This window comes from Gadus chalcogrammus, chromosome 13, assembly GCF_026213295.1.
Source record: "Gadus chalcogrammus isolate NIFS_2021 chromosome 13, NIFS_Gcha_1.0, whole genome shotgun sequence".
NCBI classification, from domain to species: Eukaryota; Metazoa; Chordata; class Actinopteri; order Gadiformes; family Gadidae; genus Gadus; species Gadus chalcogrammus.
Genome location: NC_079424.1, coordinates 4,870,829 through 4,884,711, shown reverse-complemented (window position 1 = coordinate 4,884,711; position 13,883 = coordinate 4,870,829). Strand labels below are relative to the sequence as shown.

Here is a 13,883-nt window from a genome sequence, read left to right as displayed (position 1 = left end):
GAGTAGATAGAGATAGGGAGATGAAGGTCAGGAACTAGAGCTAAAGAACCAGGAGGAGGAGGAGGATGCAGAGAGCCATAGAGCTGGCTACAGGGTGTGTGTAGGGGGGGAGGGGGGGTACATGAAGAATAGTGGAATCCACCAGAAGGGGGAGGAGGAGGAGAGAGGAGACGGAGGGGGTGGAGAGGGGGATGATGGAGAGGGGAAGAGGGAAAGAGGGAGGGGGAGGATGGAGAGGAGGGAGGAGGGGGAGGAGAGGGAGGAGGGTCAATGCATGTCAAATGTTGTGGGAGGCACCAGCGTAAGATGCAGCTCTGTGCAACAACCGGGTGACAAACCTTTTAGGATGACCAGCCAATTGAAAGGCTCACTCTTTAACTTCTTGGGAATAATCTTGTTAGAATGCCCCTGGAATGCTACAGGATTGATCTCCATAATGTCCGGTCCACTAGCGGGGTTGGGGGGTAATGTGCCCCCCGACAATAGGTGTAGTTTGTAGCTCAAAGGCCAGAGAGAGAGCGAAGGAGAGGGCCCTCCCCCAACACACAATTTATCACAGCCTTTGCCATTTGTGCTCTGAAATTTCAGCCCATTAAAAGATTCATTGAGCTGATTAAACTGCTATAAAATCTAACAAAATTTGCACCGACAGTTTTAGTGCATGATTTGTGAGGCCAAAGCCTCAACCGTTCCTCTGCGCCTCCGACCGAGCCAAACACACAGGCTGCCAGGGGGAGCGACGGGGGCTACTGCCCCCCAGCGGCCGCTGGGAGTAAGGCAGGCTGGCGTATTCTCAATCAAACATGTTATAGCTGGGAAGAGATAGAAGAATCGGGACAACAGCTTTATTACTTGAATGATTATCCAACTCGTGTTGCCAATGTGTATCAATCACTAACTTTGGCTTCATTTATAGCAGGGTTTGGTGGCTCAGGTACTTCTTGGGTACAGATGAGTCATCAGCTCATGTATGAACGCCATGGGGCAGTGAGTCTTTGGAGATGAGGAGAAGAGGAGGCGATTCGATTAGTTGTGTTCTTCACACAAACCCCTTTTGTTTCCCTCTACTGAGCTCATAACATTTGTGGTCTCTCGTTCCTGTCAGAGTGTTACGTAGTTTCCTGCTCGTTCACACTGCTACCCTTTTTAAGATCGTTTCCTGTCTGCGGTTCCTAATTGTCATGTGCGTCGAGATTAAAGGAAGCGAGACCGTTTGCATACGTCATAGAGTCAGACCGCTTGGAGGAGGAGGAGGAGGAGGAGTCAGGCCGTTGAGAGGAGGGGGAGGAGGAGTCAGACCGCTGAGAGGAGGAGGAGGAGGAGTCAGACCGCTGAGAGGAGGAGGGGGAGGAGTCAGACCGCTGAGAGGAGGAGGAGGAGGAGTCAGACCGCTAAGAGGAGGAGGAGGCAGTTACGCCTCCGACCGAGCCAAACACACAGGCTGCCAGGGGGAGCGACGGGGGCTACTGCCCCCCAGCGGCCGCTGGGAGTAAGGCAGGCTGGCGTATTCTCAATCAAACATGTTATAGCTGGGAAGAGATAGAAGAAACGGGACAACAGCTTTATTACTTGAATGATTATCCAACTCGTGTTGCCAATGTGTATCAATCACCAACTTTGGCTTCATTTATAGCAGGGTTTGGTGGCTCAGGTACTTCTTGGGTACAGATGAGGCCGTTGAGAGGAGTAGGAAGCAGATCGCTGAGAGGAGGAGGAGGAGGAGGAGGAGTCAGACCAATGAGAGGGGGAGGAGGAGGAGGAGTCAGACCGCCGAGAGGAGGAGGAGGAGGAGTCAGACCGCTGAGAGGAGGAGGGGGAGGAGTCAGACCGCTGAGAGGAGGAGGAGGAGGAGTCAGACCGCTAGGAGGAGGAGGAGTCAGGCCGTTGAGAGGAGTAGGAAGCAGATCGCTGAGAGGAGGAGGAGGAGGAGGAGGAGGAGTCAGACCAATGAGAGGGGGAGGAGGAGGAGGAGTCAGACCGCCGAGAGGAGGAGGAGGAGTCAGACCGCTGAGAGGAGGAGGAGTCAGACCGCTGAGTGGAGGAGGAGGAGGAGGAGTCAGACCAATGAGAGGGGGTGGAGGAGGAGGAGTCAGAACACTGAGAGGAGGAGCAGGAGGAAGAGTTTTGGTGTGAGTAGAACTCCTGTGAGTAGAACTCCATTGATTGTCTGCTGTCTGCTGTCTGTTTTCTGTTGTGTCTGTTGTCTGCTGTGGTCGTGTGGTGTATTTCTGTATGTTGGTCTGGGTCAAAGTGGCCCTTCGCGGTAACCAATGGTGAGGCATGCTGTGATGTCTGTCCCCCACAAACCATGTGGGCCTGCAGAAAGCTGCACTTTGATAGGATCTTTCTTCAGCGAAAATGATTTGCACACACTGTTAGTGAACCTTTTGATACAAAGCAACTGTTGTTCATCGAGTCTTTTTTACATTGCTTAGGCAGCTTATTAGCAACAATGTTCTGAACTTGCTCATTTGCACCTCCCAGTGATCAAGGAGGTGCACTTCAAGAAGTGGCTTCTTTTTGAGCATGGACTCACTCAAAAGGACTCTTAGGTGCACTCACACTAGGCCATCTGGCCGTGGCCGTGGCCGTTTTAGCACCTAACCGTGCTCAAATCTGCCAGTGTGGCCAGTCTGGCCAGGCCGGGCCAATTTGGCCACTTGGGAGAGGTGTGCTGCTACGGCACGGGCCGCTACGGTACAGATGCTAATGAGCCGACACGCACAGGCCAGAGAACAATGGGGCCATTTGAGCACGGTTAGGTGTGAAAACGGCCACACGGCCACGGCCAGGCCTAGTGTGAGTGCACCCAATGATAATGTCAGTGGTAATGTAGCACCTGTGCTCTTAGCCGGAATGGGTAAATAGGATGCTAGCATCAGTCCAGGTCCTTGAGAAGTTAACACACTAAATGACTCACGAAGAGAGTTGGTGTCGGTTGAATAGTTTAGCATTTTTAATGCCTTTTATCATAAAACAACATTAACAGTAATACAAAATAGAAGTCTGGAAAATTACAAACAAAACGGAAAGGAGTTGTGGGATTGGTTGAGCAAGGAATGTCTAGTTCAGGGGGGATATCCAGATATGTGTGTTTCTCTAATCGTACTACTACCCGGGTAGGTTAGTCTGTATCTTATCTGTTGTAACGAACAAATTTTGTATTGTATGAGAGATAACAACCTCTTTAGTTCAGAACTAATGCCCCCATTGAAGAAACCAGCGTTAGTAACAGCAACAAGGAGAAGTTCAGGGTGCCTGGAACCAGAAGACCACAGAGCATGAATGTTGATCTAGGGGGCTGCTGCTTTGAGCTGTTTCCCTTTTCTAGCGGTGCTTGTTCAACAAGTGCTGTGTTTCCTCTGGGTTGGGTTGTTGCCTGTCTGTATCTCATCATTTGATCCATCTTCACACATACATCTTGCATTTGTAAGAAGCCTGCACCTTTAAAATTGATCAGGATTTCCAAGTTAAAAGACACGACTAGATACTCTGAAAAGTGAGCCTGATTGGTGAACAGAAGTGGAAATCAGATTGTGTCAGAAAGGCGTGGGTTGGTTCAGCTCAGCGTCGCCCTCTGGGCAAACGAGATCTTTGGTAGGAGGAAGCACCTTGAGATTACAGCACGTTCACATCACATCTCGCCCACAGGTGAGAGACTTTTATTCCTTTAGTTTAGTTTTAGTTTAGTTTAGTTTAGTTTATTCATGCTAAGGTGAATAACAGTTACCTTGTTTTAAATCTTCAACTTAGGGATAAGATGAGAGAGCAAAAGGTTTTAGGAGGATTCAGGATACAGCTTGTGATGTAGTCTTACTAATTAAATAAAACATATAACCATATGTACTAAAAGCATCTGCTAAATGCCTTAAATGTTCATGTAATATGTCTCTAAATATGTTGAAATCAAGCACCAATTTGTCGAGATTTTGAATAGGTCTTTGACTGACTTTAATTAATCTAAACTATTAAAATTAATAAAATGCAAAGGATTAACTTTACGCAAAATGGGTGATCACGCATTTTGATAAATATTTAAATGCATCTTTAAATTAAATGATTAATCCTAATATACTATATATTTTTACTATTTAGAGGTTTTAGTAGTGAACCGCTGAGCAGCCATGCGGCCTGGGTTTGTGGCTCTTCACCTGCAGCTTTGTAGCAGACCTTACTACATGACACACATTAGGCTGAAGCTTTTTAAGCTTTTTAAGCTTTTTTTTTTTTTTTTTTTTATTCAACAAGGGAGTCACAAGCCAAAAAGTGCAAGAAAATTTGCAAAGCAACTGCTTTAAGTGCTACTGTTGAAGATTAATCGAGATATAAACACTTAGACTAATTCAAGAGAGAGAGAGAGTAAAACAAATCGAGGGGTCCGGAGCAAGAATTGACGAAAGACTTTATCGTGCAGAAATACTACAACGACAACAGCCTGAGTAGGTCTATAGAGTTACTGGTCGTCAACAGATTGCAGCCTCTTCTTAAACACACAATAGCACAGTACTCAGCAGTTTCTTGTTTTTTAGGTGTCCACACATAATCAAACACAAATTCTTCTAAACAGATGGTCACCGAGATAGTCTAGGACCCAGGAAGTGGAGTCAGCATGCATTGTCTCAGTAGCTTCCTGCTCTTGGGGTAGGGCCCCAACTCCTGCTCTGACCCAAGACTCCCAGGCCTCGTGAACAGCCCTGGATAAGAATCCAGAGACCCTTTAAATGTTTTCTACCATTAGATATACAAGCCTAATAATAATCATGGTTTACCATAGAATATGCTCATTAATTTCTACCACACTACATTCTAGAAACACGAGATAGAGAGTGTGTGTGTGTGTGTGTGTGTGTGCGTGTGTGTGCGTGCGTGCGTGCGTGTGTGTGTGTGAGACCCCTGTTTGTAAGAGATTAAACGTTGTATTAAATGGTAAGGAAGTGAAAGCGTTGTTGATGGCCAGGCCTCAGGTTCCCCGGAGGATGTTCGTCCGTGGGCCCGCAGAAAGTCAGATGGTTCTGCTGTCAATCCTTCTGCCACTTCTGCACCCGCTGGGAGGAGTTCTGGGTGAGCAGACCGGCCACACCTCACTGTTGTGCGCTGCATATTCACATTCTTTCACAAGCACCTTAAAATCACCCTGAATGTAGCAATTTGCACTAAAAACTGGACAACACTACTGTGCAATACCGTTTACCTCAGCTGCTATTCTTATTTATCCATATTCTTTATCCTTATTTGTTATTTGTATATTTTATCTTTTTTTGTTCATATACATTTTTTACCTTTCTTATATATTTATATATATATATGTTCTTGTGACTCTCACCGTCTGGATTGCATTTAGATTTCGTTGTACCCTTTGCAATGACAATAAAGAGATTCTGATTCTGATATTAGCTGTGTTCAAAATCGTTCCCTATTCACTCACTCACAATGCCCTTTATAGGGTTTATGATACAGTGCACTATGCAGGGAACGAACAAACGAGAATACGGACACTACGCTGAACATTTATGAACAACCGCATTGCATTGTGGTATACGGGGGTAACATGTAGGGATCGTATCGTATGTGCACTCAAATCTTGGGTATTTTATGCCCCCTACATAGTGAATGAAATTAACCACTGAGAATTCGAACACCACTGCAAAATGGCGAGCACCCTATATAGTGCACCACATCCATGATAGGGAACGATTTCGAACACAGCCATTGTCTCTGCTGCTGAAATCCCATCTGTGTGTGTGTGCGTCAGGAGCCAAGACGTGCGTCCCCAGGCCGAGCTGCAGCGAGTGCATCCAGAGCCCGGGCTGTGCCTGGTGCTCAGCGAAGGTGAGAGGGTCTAGTAGTCCTCCAGCAGAGCTGGGACATCACGGTCCATCACAGGGTCTTTCTGTTGGCTCGACGTACGGACAGGACTCACAGGAGTCGTTCGTGGGGCTGGATCCTGGATCGACGTGAAGACGTCGTAAGCATGCTGGTTCTCCCACGCGTCGCAAGAGAGAGAAACGCTCTGGCAGTTTATGTTGTGGTTTGGGCTGTGGAACTTGTATAGAGATGCACACCCACACAAATGCACACACACACACACACACACATATACACACACATATACACACATATACACACACACACACACACACACACACACACACACACACACACACACACACACACACACACACACACACACACACATACATACCCGTACATGCATACACAGACAAATATATATACATAAACATATATATATATATTATATATATACATACACATGCATATTCGCATACACATACATAGATGCATATATTAATATTATCAATCTGTCAGTACCAGCTTAGCGGTTGAGTTCTAAACTTGTTAACCAGGCAAATATATTAGGAGAACTATCGAGACCCAGATCAAATGACCTATAAACATGCACATTCATAGGGGCGTAGTCAGATGGAGGAGATGAAAAGATAAACAGAGGAGTCAATAACATTGATGTCAAGCTTTTTACGATGCCTGGTAATAAAAGCTCAGCTTCATTTTAACGGTCGCCCCCCCTTACTGAACGTGGATCCGATCTGGAGCTCCGTCCAAAGAGCGAGTCGTTGATCCAGGGGTCCCAGGGTGACTCCGTTCCTCTCGTGGTCCCTGTGGTTCCAGGGCTTCCTGCAGGCCGGGGAGCCCAGCGAGAGGCGCTGCGATGCCAAAGAGGCGCTCACCAGCAGAGGCTGTAAAGAGCCCTACCCCCCTGAGACGGACGAGACACTCCTTATGAAGGACAAAGAGCTGAGCGCTTCTGACGACATTATCCAGCTCCGACCCCAACAGATAGACTTTCAGCTCAGAGTGGGTGAGTACGGTCGTCCCAGAAAAACACAGCAAAATGCTAAATGCTGTTTTTAAGTTGTTTATGTTTTAAAAAGGAGGGATGGCATAGATAGGGCTGTGGGCCTTGTGTTTCGTCCTTGTCATGTTGTCTTATTTCCTTCATGCTTTTCTTTCAACCGATCTTAGGAGTTCCACAAACCTTCAAGGTGTCGTTCAAGCGGGCCGAGGGTTACCCCATCGACCTCTACTACCTCATGGACCTGTCCTTCTCCATGGGGGACGACCTGGACATGATCAAGAAGCTGAGTCAGGACATGGTCCGCACTCTGCAGAGCTTCACCAAGAAACTGCGGATAGGTGAGCTCAGACGTGGAGCTCCTGGTTCTCCAGATCTCTGGACTGGGTAGCCCCGCCCATTCTGCCGGCGATTTGAGTTCGCCCTGCACAAGAGTCTGGAGAAGAGCAATACATTTCTCTCTGCTTCCGATCCGTTTTTGCGGGAGCCAATCACCAAGCTGGCTTTTCCCCTTGGCGCGCTATTGGCTGGTTTAATACAATGACGACAGGTAAGCGACGGCAAGCAGCCAATCGCGTACAGAGTCATTTGAACTAGGCCCGTTGATCACGCCTCTTGTGCTGAAGAAAATGAAAGCAGCTTCTCCAGACCAACGTGCTATCTACGATTGATCTTGGTCTGGCATTAGCCAGACTACCAGATCTCTGCCTTGTGACGAGACCTCGATGTGAGACTCCTGCTCTCTCCTTTATTTTAGGATTTGGGTCCTTTGTGGACAAGGTGGCGTTGCCGTACGTGAGTCAGATGAAGAGGAAGAGGAGGGATCCCAGTCCGCACCGAGGCACCAGCTGCCAGCCGGCCTTCAGCTTCCAGAACCTCCTCAACCTCACAACAGACACTGCGGCCTTCGAGAAAAAGGTCATCGGGCAGAGGATCTCTGCCAACCTGGACTCACCCGAGTCAGGCTTTGACGCCATCATGCAAGCCGCGGTCTGCAAGGTAACGCACAACATAACCCATCACATAACACACACCACACATAGCACATCACATCACACATCACATCAGTTGACACATATCACATAACACATCACGTTACGTAACACATCATATAACACATCGCATCACGTCACACAGCACATATCACACCACACATCACACCCGCTTTCCCATGAGGACTTCTGGGGGCCCCCTCCCCCCTCTCCCACCTCTCCCCCTTTCCTTCATCCCCCCTCTCCCCCCTCTCTCCCCTCTCCCCCCCTCTCCCCCCTCTCCCTCCTCTCCTTACCCTCTTCTCCCCCCTCTCCCTCCTCTCCTTACCCTCTTCTCCCCCCTCTCCCCCCTCTCCTCCTCTCCCCCCTCTCCCTCTTCTCCCCCCTCTCCCTCCTCTCCTTACCCTCTTCTCCCCCCTCTCCCTCCTCTCCTCTCCCTCTTCTCCCCCCTCTCCCCCCTCTCCTCCTCTCCCCCCTCTCCCTCCTCTCCCTCTTCTCCCCCCTCTCCCCCCTCTCCTTACCCTCTTCTCCCCCCTCTCCCTCCTCTCCTTACCCTCTTCTCCCCACTCTCCCTCCTCTCTGGTCCCACTCCGTAGCTGTTTGTTTACTTCCTGTGGTTCTGCGGGCAGGACGTGATTGGCTGGGACGACGGGACCAAGATCCTGGTGTACACGTCTGACGACACGTTCCACATGGCGGGGGACGGGCGTCTTGCCGGCCTCAGCGAGCCTCCAGACGGCCACTGCCACCTCTCTCCGAGCGGCCTCTACGATGGGACGCGATTCGTAAGCGTCCCTCAGCATTAGTGATCGACCGATATATCGGCCGATATTTGCGTTTTCTACGTGTATCGCATCTGCATTCTTTTATTTATTTATTTATTTATTTATTTATCTTCGGCATGATTTACAGACAGTTCAATAAATGAACTGATGAAAAGAAAATCGGTATCGGTACTCAAAAAACATATCGGTCGATCCCTACTCAGCATCAACGTTGTGTTCCCAACAAAGGACCAGGCCAGCTTCTGTCTCCAGATAAACCAGTGTGATGTCTCTCTTCTCCTCCAGGATTACCCCTCCATCGGACAGCTGGCCCGGGTCCTTACCGCCAACAACATCCAGCTCATATTCGCCGTCACCAAAAACATTTCTGCAGCTTATGAGGTTCTCCCAGAGAGCGAACATTCAGAGTCGGTTGCTTCTCTTTGTCATTCACTTTTTCTTTCTTAATGGTTTATCTTCTCCCTGGACAGGAACTGAGTAAAATGATCCCACAGTCTGTGGTCGGAGTTCTGGAGAGCGATTCCAGCAATGTGGTCCAGATCATCAAAAATGCTTACAATGTGCGTATACCAAAGCCCTCGATAGACAAACAATACCTCTGTCATTGAAGGCCAGGCGGCCCACAACAAATCAAGAATCGTACATTACGAACAACCAAGGAGTTAAGAGCAAGTTAAGAGCTGCATAGAACGTAGACCAACACCTTCATCAGGCTGTGAAGCTGTGTGTGTGTGTGTGTGTGTGTGTGTGTGTGTGTGTGTGTGTGTGTGTGTGTGTGTGTGTGTGTGTGTGTGTGTGTGTGTGTGTGTGTGTGTGTGTGTGTGTGTGTGTGTGTGTGCGTGCGAGCGTATGTGCGTGTTTCCGTGCAGTGCGTGTGTCCGTGCATGTGTGCGTGCGTGTCCATGCCTGCGTGCGTCTGTGCATGCGTGCGTGCGTGCGTGCATGTGTGTGTGTGTGTGCGTGAGTGAGCACTTGTCACATCCAGGTAGCAGAGTGACCGTCCTGTGTTGTGTGTGCAGAGCCTGTCCTCCAGCGTGGTCCTGGAGCACCATGGCGCCCCCCAGGGGCTGGAGGTGGCCTACCAGGCCCACTGCACGAGCCCGAGCCCGGGCCCGCCCGGGCTTCGGCCCTGGAGCCAAAGAGCAGAGTGCAAGGACATCAAGATCAACCAGCAGGTGGGCCACACCTTGAGAGCCCTCCCACTACTGACTGGTGTCTGTTGGGAACCTTGTCTCCTTTCCTTGTTTCCTTTCCTCCCTTCATTTCCTTGTTTCCTTTCCTTGTTTCCTCTCCTCCCTCCCTTCCCTTGCTTCCTTTCCTCCCTTCCTTTCTACGTTTCCTTTCCTTTTCAAGAGATTTCTGCCTCCAGGTTGATTACAGACCCTGGGGATCAAACCCACAACCTCCCCTCTGATAATCCACCCTAACCACTCATCTATTCTCCCTAGGTAGATAAGTCTAACCCCACCCTAACCACTCATCTATTATCCTCCAGGTAGATTAGTCTAACCCCACCCTAACCACTAATCTATTATCCTCCAGGTAGATAAGTCTACACCCTAACCACTAATCTATTATCCTCCAGGTAGATTAGTCTAACCCCACCCTAACCACTCATCTATTCTCCCTAGGTAGATTAGTCTAACCCCACCCTAACCACTCATCTATTCTCCCTAGGTAGATAAGTCTACACCCTAACCACTAATCTATTATCCTCCAGGTAGATTAGTCTAACCCCACCCTAACCACTCATCTATTCTCCTCCAGGTAGATTAGTCTAACCCCACCCTAACCACTCATCTATTCTCCTCCTCAGGTGGATTTCTACGTCCAGCTGAACATGTCCAGGTGTCTGGAGCAGACAGAGTTCCACCTCTCCGTTCAGGGCATCAGTGAGCGGCTGAAGGTCGAGGTGAAGATGAAGTGCGAGTGCGACTGCGGCCCGGTAGAGAAGGCGTCTCCCTCCTGCAGCGGTCACGGCACGCTGCGCTGCGGCATCTGCAGGTGATGCTCCTCGACGCTGTTGTGTTCCCTGGGAGAAAGGTGAAGTACATGTGCTGAACAGTACCCCACTTGAAAAAAAAAAAAACGGGATACTTGTCTCGACGGCATCGTTTTCGGCGCCGCAGCGGTGGAAAGAGCTCCCTGCCGATGTCAGGACCGCAGAGGCGCTCAACAGCTTCCTCAAAAGACTCAAGACTCACTTGTTCAGAGTTCACCTAGACTCTGCACCAGAGTCTAGGTGACTCTGACACTCCCCAACCCCCAGACACCTAACGCACTTGTCATGGCAGGTACCTGGGTGGGCCAAGGGTAAGAGGGGCCAAGTGCACTCACCTTACCCACTTATTGTATGTTGCCACACATGTTGTACCCCCTGGCACTTAATGTACACACTTATTTGTATGTTGTACGTCCTGGCACTCAATGTACGCACTTATTGTATGTCCTTGCACTTAAAAATAGTACTTACTTTGTGTAGCATCTTATCCTCGATATCTTTGTTGCATACAGGGAATGTTAACCTGGCTATTGTTAGGGCTTGGCCCTTGTTTCTATCCTTACTTTACCGACACAATATAGGGTTTCTCTTTCTACTGAAAAATTTTCTCATTGTGCGTCGCTTTGGATAAAAGGGTCTGCTCAATGCCCTTAATGTATATTTGAATGTTTGTTTATAACTTGTTTGCACGGTTGCTGAGGAAGCCTGAACTCAAGCACTCCATCAGCATTCAAACTTCTGCCCGTGGTTCCATTCATGACATTGTGAACGGACACCCGAGGCCGCTGGTTTTGTTGGTTGTCGGTGCGCGCGTTCCCGTGTTCACCCAGTGTGCCGTGTGATCCTCAGCTGTGACCCGGGCTTCCTGGGCCAGACGTGCGACTGCCTTCAGAGTGAGGACCACGTCTCTCTCGACGAGAAGTGCCGTCATGGCGGGTCCTCTCAGCTGTGCAGTGGCCACGGCAGCTGCGAGTGTGGCAAGTGTGCGTGCCAGCGAAGCTTCAGCGGACAATTCTGCGAGTGTGACGACAGCAACTGCGTAAAAAGCAACCAGCAGCTGTGTGGCGGTAGGGGAAGCCCTGACCATGAGTCAGACAACAAGAACATTAATGCACAACTCCGAACGCACAGGAAGTATGCATAAATACGCTGTGTCCATCGCGGTGAATACATGCACGCCACATTTGTGTTCCTCAGGAAACGGGAAGTGTGTTTGTGGGAAGTGTAACTGCTCGGGCGCTTACGGAGGGGAGGCCTGCGACTGCTCCACGCTCGACGACCGGTGCCAGACGGCAGGCAGTCCCTGTAGCGGCAGTGGGGAATGTCTCTGCAACAGATGCGTCTGCAAGGGCGGGTTTGACGGGGACCATTGCTCCCACATTCCCAACAACTGCACCAAATACGAGTGAGTGTGGATAGAAACTAAAGAAGGAAAGCTTCCAATCGTCCCGGTTTTCAGTGCAAACCATTATGAGGGTTAAAGGTGTTGCGGTGGAATCGGGACGACTGCAGCCCTGCGCCGACTGACTAGTCTGGGTGCCTCTCTTGGGGATCTGCAGGAAGTGTGTGACGTGCCTTTCCAAACACAAGAAGGAAGAGGTCGCTGAGGCCTGCGGGGTCCCCTGTGAGGGGGCGGTGTTGAGACATAAGAAGGCGCTTCGGGACGCCTACTGCAGCTTCCAGTCCTTCCTGTACGACGTGACGCTGACTCCCCAGGGCATCGTCCACCTCCGCTACGCCGAAATGCCCAGTGAGCAATGCTAACTTTTAATTTATTTTTAAGTGCATGGACGTAGAAAATAAGTGTGTTGGGGGAGTGGTAAGGGGGAGGCTATGCAGAGTTTGGGTGAACTCTGAACATAATACTCTGAACATAAACTAAAATAATATAAGTATCCAAGCTGTTCTTATCATGGGCAGATTGTGAGGCTCACACGCGTTCTGTAAGCTCCACATGTGACACATTGAGCTGGGTGTTGTGTGATTGATCAATGATATCCTCCTCGGACCAGGTTCTATTGACAAGACTTGGGTGATCATCGGGAGCTCCGTGTCGGGAATCCTCTTCATCGGCCTGTTGATCATCTTGATCAGCCGCCTGCTTCTCGAGCTCAGTTACCGCCGGGAGTACCAAAGCTTCGTCGCATCCCAGCAGCAGACCAACTGGAAGGAGGTGAGGCACAACGTTATGCTGCCATTATGCTCCTGTTTGTGTCTCATCACCTGTTTGTCTGATCACCTGTATGTCTGATCAGCTGATCACCTGTCTGTCTGATCAGCTGTTTGTGTCTGATCACCTGTCTGTCTGATCACCTGTTTGTCTGATCACCTGTATGTCGGATCAGCTGTTTGTGCCTGATCACCAGTCTGTGTCTGATCACCTGTTTGTATGATCATCTGTCTGTCTGATCAGCTGTTTGTGTCTGATCACCTGTCTGTGTGTTATCACCTGTCTGTCTGATCACCTGTATGTGTCTGAACACCCTTCCATGTCTGATCACCTGTTTGTCTGATCACCTGTTTGTCTAATCACCTGTATGTCTGATCAGCTGATCACCTGTCTGTCTGATCAGCTGTTTGTGTCTGATCACCTGTCTGTGTGTTATCACCTGTTTGTATGATCACCTGTCTGTCTGATCAGCTGTTTGTGTCTGATCACCTGTCTTTGTGTTATCACCTGTCGGTCTGATCACCTCTATGTGTCTGAACACCCTTCCATGTGTGATCACCTGTCTGTCTGATCACCTGTCTCTGTCCGATCCCCTCATGTCATCCGGTGAGTGTCTTTAAGAACCCTAACCTGTATTATAATTCTTTGTTTCAGACTCGCAATCCCTTGTTCAAAGGTGCCACCACCACTGTGATGAATCCCCTGCATATGGATGATGAGTGATGATCATTCAACCCAGCGAGCTGTTCTCTCACTCCATACACTCTGCAACATTTTCAAACAATTCACTGTTTTGATATATATATATTTATATATATGATTTTTCTATATTACATTTTGTTTTACATTTAGGTTTTCTTTCTGACTATTCCGTTTTTCATATGTATTTGTAAACTAGTCAGATTCATATTGGTAGGCTATGTAATATACATTTTATTTTGCACTCGTCATTGTATATGCATGATGAGTGATTCAATCCAGCGAGCAGTTGTCTCACTCAATACGTTAGACAGATTCATATTAGTAGGCTATGTAATATACATTTTATTTTGACAATAAAATTGTAGGTGACTTCTTCTTGTCCGGCTCCAAGTTTTTATAA

The 13,883-nt window shown here is 48.8% G+C and overlaps 1 protein-coding gene across 2 annotated transcripts; it reads left to right on the top strand.

The window, feature by feature from the left end:
• Positions 1-3,078: 3,078 nt before the first annotated feature.
• Positions 3,079-13,847, top strand: itgb7 (integrin, beta 7). Of its 2 annotated transcripts, XM_056606836.1 has the most exons (16): positions 3,079-3,651; positions 4,958-5,061; positions 5,753-5,829; positions 6,649-6,838; positions 7,003-7,173; positions 7,590-7,831; positions 8,454-8,609; positions 8,895-8,990; positions 9,080-9,169; positions 9,629-9,784; positions 10,426-10,613; positions 11,461-11,678; positions 11,809-12,016; positions 12,171-12,361; positions 12,624-12,784; positions 13,436-13,847. In XM_056606836.1, exons 2-16 carry the CDS (start codon positions 4,977-4,979, stop codon positions 13,502-13,504), a joined length of 2,298 nt encoding a protein of 765 aa, XP_056462811.1. In that variant the 5' UTR covers positions 3,079-3,651; positions 4,958-4,976; the 3' UTR covers positions 13,505-13,847. The 2 variants fall into 2 exon arrangements, with proteins under 2 accessions (XP_056462811.1, XP_056462810.1); XM_056606835.1 differs by having other exon boundaries at positions 3,079-5,061.
• Positions 13,848-13,883: the final 36 nt, after the last annotated feature.

Excerpts from the sequence above, each read along its gene's own strand:
- itgb7 (XM_056606835.1), top strand. The coding sequence starts at position 4,950 with ATGGCCAGGCCTCAGGTTCCCCGGAGGATGTTCGTCCGTGGGCCCGCA. Across the intron at positions 6,839-7,002 it reads AGACTTTCAGCTCAGAGTGG|GAGTTCCACAAACCTTCAAG; the intron begins GTGAGTACGGTC and ends AACCGATCTTAG. Across the intron at positions 12,362-12,623 it reads CCGCTACGCCGAAATGCCCA|GTTCTATTGACAAGACTTGG; the intron begins GTGAGCAATGCT and ends TCCTCGGACCAG.